Source organism: Phragmites australis, chromosome 5 (assembly GCF_958298935.1).
Source record: "Phragmites australis chromosome 5, lpPhrAust1.1, whole genome shotgun sequence".
Taxonomy (NCBI): Eukaryota; Viridiplantae; Streptophyta; class Magnoliopsida; order Poales; family Poaceae; genus Phragmites; species Phragmites australis.
The window spans coordinates 44,996,436-45,007,794 of record NC_084925.1 but is presented as its reverse complement, the minus strand read 5'-3'; the positions used below and the strand labels follow the sequence as shown (position 1 = coordinate 45,007,794).

The 11,359-nt window shown below is 47.2% G+C and overlaps 1 protein-coding gene across 1 annotated transcript; it reads left to right on the top strand.

Annotated features, from left to right (window-relative positions):
• The first annotated feature begins 1,270 nt into the window (after positions 1-1,270).
• On the top strand, positions 1,271-3,363 carry LOC133919966 (RING-H2 finger protein ATL13-like). Its single transcript, XM_062364563.1, has one exon. It carries the CDS (start codon positions 1,835-1,837, stop codon positions 3,155-3,157), a length of 1,323 nt encoding a protein of 440 aa, XP_062220547.1. The 5' UTR covers positions 1,271-1,834; the 3' UTR covers positions 3,158-3,363.
• Positions 3,364-11,359: the final 7,996 nt, after the last annotated feature.

Here is an 11,359-nt window from a genome sequence, read left to right as displayed (position 1 = left end):
TTATATTCGATGCAAATTTAAATGTTTATTTCTTGCTAGTAAAAACCGTCTAGTTCCTTCTATACTATTGGTTTACTTTTTCATTTAGAAAGTCAGTCCAGATGGCAGCACGGTTTGAGCTCAAACTGGGTGAATCCGTGTTGATCTTGCTTGGGTTTTCAGCTCCGTCTTTTGTAGATGTGGTTGATTTCTGTTTGTACTATTGAATTTTTGGAGAAGCTCTTTCAGGAAAAGAAAAGAAATTTTAGAGGATATTTTTCGTCCAAATACAGGAAAGTGATATCACATTATCACTATTGCAGTGCTGCAGGACTGTAGTTTTGTGCGTACTGCAACAGTGACTGTAAATATTTTGAACTTGGCCGAGTTTTGACCTGAGGCACAGTGGCTGACTTGCTAGTGATCAGCAGGGTATCAAAAGACAGAGCTCATGCGTACAGTAAACTGTACTGCTAGTAAATAGCAGCAGATCGCCATGAGGCGCGGTTTCTATCTTGTTGCACGGGCAGGGGATTAATTGGCGCTTTTCGGGCCTGCCGCGGCGAAAGGATTCTGGAAACTGGCAAAGTCAAATCCCAGTGGAGTGACCAGTAAATCCTCTCATCACCGTCGCCATCACCCATCACAAGCAGCAGCATCTGGATTCGAATGGCGCCTCGGGATTCGCGTCCCGCTTTTCTTTTCTTCACCCCCCTGTGGCCAGTGCTCCCTTGTCACCGTCTCCCTGATCTGCTCGCCTAGGGGACCTGAACAAATCACAGAGAATGCCATCGCAATTTCACAGGCCTGCACTGCAGTGGCACCATTACTCCCAAATCATGCCATTAATTCTGCCTGCCGATTTGTCTGCTTGGTGCTCATCACCAGATCCGGCAGTTTGCATCTCTCATTTACACGCAAAGAAGATTATCTTAATTCTTATTCCCCATTTCAAACAGTAACGTGCTTCCTGCGAAAACGATCACAAATCAGTGAGTGAGACGGTCATTTCTCGCAGGTTTTGGCGCCATGAGCAGGATCGCGTGATCCGTTATGATTCCAATTTGTACTGGCAGAACAGCGGTTGCAGGTCAACGCAACCAAAGTGCAAGAGAAGTGCATGAGCCTAACAAATGCCGTATCCTCCGGGAAGGGTACACGAGGAACGGTACTGGACTACTAGGCAAAGCGAGAATCACACGCGTCATTCTTAATCCTGCAAAGGTCAATGTGATTATAATACTGTAAGCTCAACGGACTTGATCAAGAAAAGAAGCAAAAAAGAAGAACATAAGACACCGACAAAACCAGCAAAAAAAGGGAGAAGAGAGAGACCAAGCAGATCTTAACACATCAACAGCCATCAGCAGCAGCACCACAGATTTGTTTTTTCTAATCCTCCATTGCTGCCACCTTCCCAATGACCTCACTACACTGACTCACTCTTGCATGTCCTGTGCTAACCCATACCTAATACCATTGCCTTTTCCAATCCGTGGACTAGGTTAAGCGTTGGAATTTATATTCCAACGTGAATTCTCACACAAAGCTTCCCTCCCCTCTAAACCTGCAACTGCAAGTACTTGTTGCATCGCCATCCACCACCTGCAGACTCCACTCTGTCTTGTTGCATCGCCATCCACCACCTGCCTACAAAAAGGTCCAAGAATTTGAGAACAGTAATCCTAAATGGCCATGCCAAGATCCTTCCCCAACTCATAGGACATGCGCAAGAATTGTATCCCAAAAGATTCCATCTTTTGGATTAGTCATAAAACAAAGCCTCTCCTACGATCCATACTGGTTTGGTGATTTCGTTGGTTCTGACTTCGTGAGCTGTGTGATTGATACAAGGATGAGCAATTCTTCGTGGTTGATGCCTCCGCCGTCGCCGCCTCAGCCTCCGGCGTCCTCTTCGGTGCTTGACAACGTGGAGACCAAGATAAACCCTCGCATCCTCTTCATCGTGGCGATTCTGGCGATCGTCTTCTTCGTGTGCGGGCTTCTACACCTGCTTGTGCGCCACTTGCTCCGGCTGCACCGCCGGCGCCGCGCGCAGGAGGACGCGGAGAGCGTGACGGCGTTCCAGGGGCAGCTGCAACAGTTGTTCCACCTGCACGACGCCGGCGTGGATCAGGCCTTCATCGACGCGCTCCCGGTGTTCCTCTACCGCAACGTTGTGGGCGGCGCCAGCGGGCAAGGCGCGGGCATGGACCCATTCGACTGCGCCGTCTGCCTGTGCGAGTTCTCACCAGACGACCAGCTCCGGCTGCTGCCCAAGTGCAGCCACGCGTTCCACCTGGAGTGCATCGACACATGGCTGCTGTCCCACTCCACGTGCCCGCTATGCCGGAGGAACCTCCTCGCTGAGCTCTCGCCAACGTGCAGCCCCGTCGTGATGGTGCTCGAGTCAGAGAGCTCCCGCGACATGGGCGCGTCGGCAACTCGGGCCAGCGACGATGCCGAAGGCGAGCCAAGCGGCGTCGGAGGTGGCGCGTTGGGGCAGGGGGGAGCAGAGGAGGTGGTCGAGGTGAAGCTGGGAAAGTTCATGTGCGTGGAAGGCAACGGCAATGCGAATGCGACTACCAACGCAGGGGACGGAGAAGGCACTAGCAGCGACGGCAATGGCGACGGCAATGCCAAGGCAGGTCTCGGGCAGAGAAGGTGCCAATCCATGGGGTCCTACGAGTACGTTATGGACGAGCGCGCGTCGCTCCGCGTGGCCATCAAGCCGCCCAAGAAGAAGCCAGCAGTCTCCAAGTCGCGCCGCCGCGGCGCCATGTCGGAGTGCGAGTTCGGAGCGTCCAAGCGCGGGGAGGCCTCGCTCCGCCTGCCATTCCCTGCAACGACCCAGAAGCAACATAACCCCGACAACACGGCTGCGGCGAAGCTCGCCAAGGACAGCTTCTCCGTGTCCAAGATTTGGATGGTGCCGTCCAAGAAAGACACTGACGCGGCCGCCGAGAGGCGCGCGGTGTCGTTCCGGTGGCCGGTGACCAAGGGCGAGGAAGGCAACGAGAAGAAGAGCGGGAGCGAGGTGGACTGGGACGTCGAGGCAGGAAGCTGCTGCAACAGCGTCGTGTCGTCTCTCGCCGAGGAGAGGCCGTCCTTCGCGAGGAGGACCCTGCTCTGGGTCGTCGGAGGCAGGCAACACAACAGAGTCGGGAGCTGTTCTTGATCACCATAAGCTGTGTTTTTTTCTCCTCTCTCTTTTTTTGTGTTTTTGTGTTTTTTTTTTTGCAGATTGGTAGCGATTGAAACAGGAAGTAATCTGTAAAACCCCATAAACTGTGAAAAATTCTTTCTTTTACTTGCGTAATTGATTCCGGTTTGTTTTAGCAGTGAGAATCCATTCCTGATCAGAACCCAGAAACAAATGTGATATAGGCAGTGGTAAATTCAATCCAAAATCCATTCCTGATCATAACCCAGAAACTGTACGATTGTTTATCTGATCTCCAGCAGATAATGGAGCAGTAGAGCCCCGCCCAACGACATCTGGTGATGCTTTGCTTGCTTCTCAGAATTCATACTGATCGTGATGCGAATCCGGGACAAAGGAGCTGCTGCACACATGGAAATGGAGTTTGTTTGATCCACGCATTTGATCTCGGTCGGCTCGCTGGTCGCTCATCGGTGGTGATCGCCATGTGACTATGTGAGCGTGCTGTGCCACCAGTGTGCAGTGTGCTCCTTTGTTTGCTCCTGCTAGGATATGGAATTCTGGCAGGATCGCTTTCTGTTTTGCAGAAGCTGAAACACGGGTGTGCTGCCAACTTTAGGAAGGTAGTATCTTAACCTGATCTGTAAAGGATCAACAAAGATTCTTTTTCTCTGTATATGTATATACCTCTCCCCCCCCCCCCCCCCCCCGAAATGAGGTGCTGAACCTTAGGATTTGATCCTCAAAGTTCTGTATCAAATGTTTCTGAAAATTTATATTTACAATGTGGAGTATAACTAGATAGAACAAATGTAGTAATCTGAACTTGAGCTCTAATTCAGGTAATGGTTTTATCATGTGATGGAAAAGTGGTCGAGAAAACCGATCCTGCTGCTCTCTACTCGACAGATAGAGAAAAAAAAAGGATGAAATTGAGAGTCACATACAAGGAAAGTACTAAACGAGCGCATCACATTGGGTTTTGCTTTCTTAGCTGTTAGTCCATTACTGCTGACAACGGAACGGTGGACTCCGTCAGGTTACAGGCTGTTGCAACAGTTAATGCACTTTGGAGGAGTGTAGTGCTCCCCTGCATAATTAGATCTCTGCAACTCTCTTTCTTTATTCCGCTTTTGGGCCAAAGAGGTGGTTAATGCAAGCGTGTCATGCGCTGCGCCCAAGTCAAGCGCATCTAACCGTGTAGGATTAACTTGATGTCACCTCTAAATTCCCGTTTCATGCCCCCTAATTTCCCATTTCCTGCCATCAATTACCTTCAACCCAACAAGCTGTCAATGTAGTCTTAACACCCCTAGCTCGGGTGTTCTTTGCATGCTGTTGCCCATCCGGCACCCCTCTATTTTATTAATATAATACACAACTCTCCTGCCGTTTTGTTTAAAAAAACGAACTGTCAACGTATGTGATCTGTGCATTTGGCCAGCGTAATTAAGCTCTGTGTTAAAGTACTTGCCTCGCCACGAGTGGTGCTGCGCTAACACTAGATGGTGTTTGGTTAAGATCTGCAAAAGTAAACGCAAATGGAATCAGTTACACTGGAAATGTAAAGGAATGGGTGAAAGTAGGATTTGTTTGGTTCAACCACAGTATGGAAACTCAAAGTAGAGTTTCGTCACTCCCCGGAGGCCGACGTCATCGACATATCCTCCGACCACTCCTGTGTGCTCCTCACCACCTCCCCCATGCACCATCTTTGAGGTGACCATGGCCGCCGCTATGACCTCCCTTGGCTTCGTTGCATCGCCTTGTTCCTTCCATTGTCGACCACACCGTCTTCCCGAGCACTTCACCAATGCTGCCTCATGCTCCCCGGAGACCAAGTAGCTGCCATGCACTCAGCACACAAATCATGTCTTCTCTGGTTGGGGTGTGGCATCCGCACCACTTTGGCCTTGCCCGGCCACCGCCGCATCCACATGAGAGAGAGGGGTGAGGTCAGATCTGATGCCTATTGTCTCGCCGGTGAGAGAGAGAGGGAGCACCTTGTCATCGAAGATATTGCTGGAATCAGGGATCTGGTGGCATCATTGCTCGCGCGTGTTGGTAGCTTGGTGCTCGCAGCTCGCTCATTGGAGACGACGAACTCGACGGGACGAAGCGGCATCGCATGACGCTGAGGTGGGAGGGGTATCTGGCAAGCAAAATCTAACAAAATCAATTAACGTTGCAACCAGATTGCGTTACAAAAGTTCGAACCTAACACCTTTTAGGATTTTACTTCTTTTTCGTGGATCACCACCACCATGCATAAAACGAGTTTCTCATGTGGATCTCTAGTATCTCTTTGACCGTATCTACGTTCATGTGCCTCCTAGTCGTCGGTGCCGAAGTTTTTTTTATATAACTAACAGGTGCCGTAGTTTTAGCATAAAACGAATCCTAGAAATGTGTGATGGGCCTCGAGAACGCCGAGACATCGCGAGTCCATGCATCTACGATCTGCTTGGTTGGTCCTTTCTCGTGCGAGAAATCCTCGAGTCTTTCCTGGAGGCCCAGCTATTTTCTTTTACTAGGCCTGAGCCCATTTCTATAGACACCACCATCCGGTACGTCAGTGGCGGCCCTACAATAGCTTGGTACTATGCTTTGCTGAGGGTGCTGTTCAGAGAATATCTAATGATTCTACCAGTGAAGTGTTTCGAATTTTACTTACGAAAAGACTCTAATGACGTGCAGTATTAATGTTCAGAAAGGTAAAAATGTATTGATTCTAATTAGGTTACTGCTGCATTGGAATACTTGGTAAAAAAAAAAAACAACCGTAATTTCGCTAAAGTTAAAAGAGAGAGAGGAAATAATGTAATTCCCAAAAATCGTTTGAAATTCCAGCTTTCTAAATCTGGCCAAATGTTTGGGTACATGTTTATCTCCTTTGGCGCTTGTCAACCAAAGATGTCATCTTCACAGAAAAGTTGGCACACCAAAGAAACACGTTACTTCGACGAATATGCCTCGGCAGTGCAAGTGCCAGTTCGTCCGCCCAGAACAATCGGAGCACAGAACAACGCTACGGACAAACGATTCGACCTGGCACGAGGATAACATAAACACGCCGCGTTTGCCTTGCCGTCCCTGCTTTCTTCGACTAGGACCAACCGAGGCGACGCTGCCGCCGGCCCAGCTGCTACCTCGAGCCACAAGGACACACGGCACCGGCACGTTTCGACGACGCACGTCAAAGCGCACGGCGCGAGGAAAATGAATTCTCAACGGTGGCCGTCGCCGTCCGGCCTGGGGCCGCTCCTCAGTTTCAACTCCCAACCAGAGCATATGCTCTCCTCCGACCGGTACCACGGATAAGACGCCGGGGAATGATCGGTCGTCCAAGCTAGACGAGATGCTACCAAGATCACCAACTCGTGCTTGCGGATCACCAGCTCTCCTACTACCACCTATAATTGTTTAGCGCTCAAGAACAATGCGGCAGATAGATTTTTAAAGATCCATGAACATTTTTAAAATTAACCACTCATCTCTCCACACTCTTTTAACTTTCCACACACATAACCTACTCATCTCTCCTCGATATGAAGTGACAATGAGTGTTCTTCTACTCACTTGTCATTCCAGTGTTCACATCTTCTACTGCACTGAGAAACATTATTCTAACTTGTCATACTGGGGTCAGAAAAGCGCGATCTCGGGGCCGAATCACTTCCACCGCACTAAGGTGAGTATTATATAATTCCCATCACAGTTTAGTTAGAGTTTGTTATATTTTAATTGCTTCAATCTGTGTAATTGATGTCAATGTCTTGTTTATATTGTAGATCTATAATAGAGCAGTTCACGACAATCAGACGGTGGTAGGATGAGGTTATCCCTATGACTGTTTTGACGGTGCAGATGCTTAGCGTCGACTTCGGCCGGGTGGACATCGTGTTCTTCGCTGCTATGAAGGCCCCCTCTGTGGACCCTATATATGTTGTGAATCACGTTCTCTATTTCGTTCTTCCAAATGGAAGTTTCTCCATTGTTGTTCATCACAATAAGATATTTTTGACAATTACAAGACATGTTTGAACGCGCATATCTTGCTGAACCATTTCTGGCGGTTTGACATCAATGCAGTCTGGTTCTGGCTCATGCGTGAGCTAGTCAAGATGTAGTCTGATCCAGATGACTACAAACTGCTCATTAAAGATGATGTTTAGGTCGACATTATACTAAAATACAGGAGGCTGAGATAGTGTCTATCATCTCGTCTTTTTTAAAGACGGCATCGATGGATCCAAGTTTGTCAATTACTTTTTGCCAATGACGTATAGCTAGGGATTGTATTTAGCTAACTAGGTTTATGTATTCTGAAAAATGTGTGATGTTCATAACCCTTGTGATATGCAAATGACTATGTTTTGTGTTCTTAACAATATGTGATAGATATTATGAACAATGTTTGATCGATATTCTGAACAATATTTGATCGATATTCTTAGTATAATTGTATGAATGTTATTAACCAGTATAATTAGAGTATTTACGTAATTTAATCATTTCATTTAGTGGAATCGTGGAAGATAGTGTGCAACAGCAGCAAAGATGCATGGTTGTGGCCCCATATGCCCATGGGCGCCTCCTCTCCTAGTGGCACTTTGTGCTAGTGGTGGCGTAGGGTGATGGGCTACTGCATGCATGCTCTCCATAGGTGTAAGTAGAGTATCGTTGCAATGAGAGAAAAGAGAGAAAAAGAAAGGAAAAAATAAATATAAGAAAGATTAAAAAACTTGTTGGATAAAAAGATTTGATTAAAATCATAATGCACCAAAATATTGTCAATTTTTTTAATTAATAGTGGTGTGCGTCTGTTTAATTAATATTTTAATTCAATCCATTAAAATAGTGGTACATACCGAACAGCTGCATGGCTAGAGAGTTGGTCAGAGATGGGATGTGATGTAAATGATGGATGTATAGTGGTGTAAGCCTATTTAATTAATATTTTAATTCAATCTTAAGTATTAATAATTTTATTTGATGATTTACTTAGCAATGTTAATTACTTAAATATTTAGTATTGTTAAGTAAAGTACTATTTAATTTATATTGTTAATTTATTTATTATTATCGAGGGACGTAGTTAGTTATCTATCGTATATACATCTAAGTAGGTATTTTATTACATGTACCTATGTTTAGTAGTTACAGTATGACTTTTCATATTTATTATAGAGAACGTACTGTAGTTTTGCACGGGAGGCTCATAATAATTCAGAAGTGTTAGCACATAGAGAGTTCGGTTGAGGTTCCTAATGACTTAAATGGCCTAAAATCACATGTTATGAGCCTTTTTGCGTGTGAATCAGTAGTCCCATTCTGTTGCCCTAGAGCGTGTGCGGCCATGACTTATTCCAAACAGCTCGGTCATTGTTCATACGTTGTTCGAGATGAGAAAGAACAACGCATGAGCTCTATACTCACGCAAGGCATTCGAGTAGAACTTTGATATGGGGGTGTACATAAACATAGTGTCACAACTGGTCCAAGGTGATGCAGTGACTATTGTGGAAGGATCAGGCCAGCATATGATGCATGAAGAGGATGGAGGGCATGTCAGGGAGGACAGTTTCGATAGAGAGGGAGCTAGAGTGTACCCTTTTGAGGTGGATGTAGGATGCATGGATGATGAAGCCGGTTGTAGTGGGGATGAAGAATCTGCTAACAACAATGACCCGGTGCCGGTGATCCAGTACTTTTGTGGTGCTATGCTGCTGCATTGTGCTATCGTTGAGTGTAACACCTTATCTAACTGGGGATACCCGAATAACGACATCCAGATCGGATAATAGTTTTGTAAGATGGGGATGTCATCCACTTTATTAGCAACTATATTGTAATGACAAGAAGGAACCACAAGTGTGCCCGATCTAACCCTACGGAGTATGAGGTCACGTGTACCAAGCATCCGAATTATCCTTACTTCGTACGAGCATATAAGCTAAAATATGACTATTTTGTAATCAGTAGACACACCCCACATACATGCAGTGAAGAGGCTATTAGGAATGTGAGGCACGCCGTTGATGCGAGGTTCATAGCCTAACTCCTCATCACCCTTGATGGTACAGACATTTGTTTGTTGCCAAAACCGATTATAGGGGAGGTGTAGAATAAGACTGGTATGCTGATCAATTACCACACCGCATGGCGAGTGAAGCAGAAGGCGTTGAAGATGTTGTTTGAAAGTTTTGAAGAGTTTTACAACTATGCTCCGAGGCTACTGCAGAAGATTGTCATGACGAATTTAGGAACTCAGTGGGCTATGGCGGATGAGCTGATCAAGCTAGAGGGTGGGTCATACAGCACCACAACTGACACCTCATTAGGTTATTCCGGTCCTTTGGATAATGCATCAAAGCTTTCAGATATTGCTGACTGATTGTATGCGCGGATGCCATATTTCTGAGCGGCAAGTACCATGGTACACTTATGATAACAATGGCGATGGATGCAAATAATCGGATTATTCATCTCACCTTTGCATTGGTTGAGAGTGAGAATAATAATAGTTGGTTATGGTTCCTCACCTTAGTGAGTACACGTGTCGTGGGCAATAGGGAATGGGTTTGAATCATCGCAGACCGTAACAAGGACCTTCTGCATGCGTTGGATGTGCTGCATGATAGCACAAATTACTCTATTGCATGGCCTGATGTGGAGAGAAGATGGTGCATAAGACACTTGGGAACGAACCTATACACAAAGTACCGCATAAAGTCCCTTGTGAAGAGATTCAAAGGGTTGTATCTGCAGAACTAGTAGGCGAAAGTTCACCGAGATATGGAGAGAGTTAGATGAGACCCCTCGCAAGATGATGGCAGAGCAACAAGCACAGGAGGATTATATGCAAACACAAATGGTTGGGGACAAACAATCGTTAGCCATTCACATGCTATGTTTAGCCAGTAGATAGCGGGGAAGCCGACGGAGCGTTGGGTCCAAATTCATGATACTCATGATGCCAGGTTAGCACATAGAGTTTTAATAATCATATTTTACCCTTTCTTGTGCAAATATGTCTTCTAAAGTTATTGTATCCCATGTTAGGTACACTATCATGATAACGAATATAGCGGAGACGTTCAATAATATCCTAAAGGGAGTACATGGCCTCACGTTGTGTGTCATCATTGAGATCACATTCTATAGAATGACAAACTACTTTTAAAATCGTGGTAATGCTGCAATAAATTGCAACACGCAGTTCGCACTTAAGGTGGAGGAAATCATATCCAGAAGGGAGAACAAGACACACTTTCATCAGACAAGGATCTACGACCTGGCCTATAATGAATTCGATGTCATGTGGCGTTGTAGGTATGCTTCAGGGTAAAGACGTCCAAATGGGCCATGCCTGCTGGGCCGGCCCAAGGCACGACATTGTAGGCACGGTCCAGGCACGGCATGACCCGATCACCGACTGGCCGGGCCGGAACGGCACGAGGCCACGGGCCGTGCCTGGGCCGAGCGCGCGGCACGACGGGCCGGCACGGCACGGCCCGGCCGAGTCGGGCCGGCACGGGCACGGCCCAGCCTAAGCCAGCACGGCCCGGCACGATCCGGCCCGGCACGCAAATGCCCGGTTGTCGGAGGATGAACACCTGTCGCAGGGATCTCGAGAGACCCCTTTTTAAAGATTCGGCGGGGGGGATGATCCTGAACGAGCTCGTCGGAGAAATAAATGGAAACGGAAATAAATGCAACGGCTGGTGGTGGGGGATGATCGACCTATTGCAAAAAAGAGATGAATGCACCGGAGTTTAGACAGGTTCGAGCCGCACAGGGGCGTGACACCCTACTCCTGTGTGAGTGCAATATCTTTCCTTGAAGGGAATTCTTCAAGGACGTGTCTGGTTACAAGGGTGTATTGCCTAACAGAGAGCTTGAGGCTCCCGTGTTCTAGCTCTGCTCGAGCTTGTTTGTGATGTTCTTCGTCTCTGGTTTTTTTATCTCAGTTCTTCAGTGTCTTCAGCCTCTTCTTCGTCGCCTTGTTCTCTTCTTTTCATGTGTTCTCCATCATTTCCTTTTATACATACGCCGACCTCGGCTTACCCCGAATGGGAAAGAGGGGGCGCGAGTGCCAAGGCGTCATGGAGAAAGGCGTCATCATTCCGTCTGGGCGAAGTGACAGAGGCGGTCGAAAAATGCGGCGCGCATCCGACCACCCGCCACTATGGACGTCCTCCGATGCCGTTGAGA

Bases quoted from the DNA above. Each gene is read 5' to 3' on its own strand.
- LOC133919966 (XM_062364563.1), top strand. From the start codon at position 1,835: ATGAGCAATTCTTCGTGGTTGATGCCTCCGCCGTCGCCGCCTCAGCCT.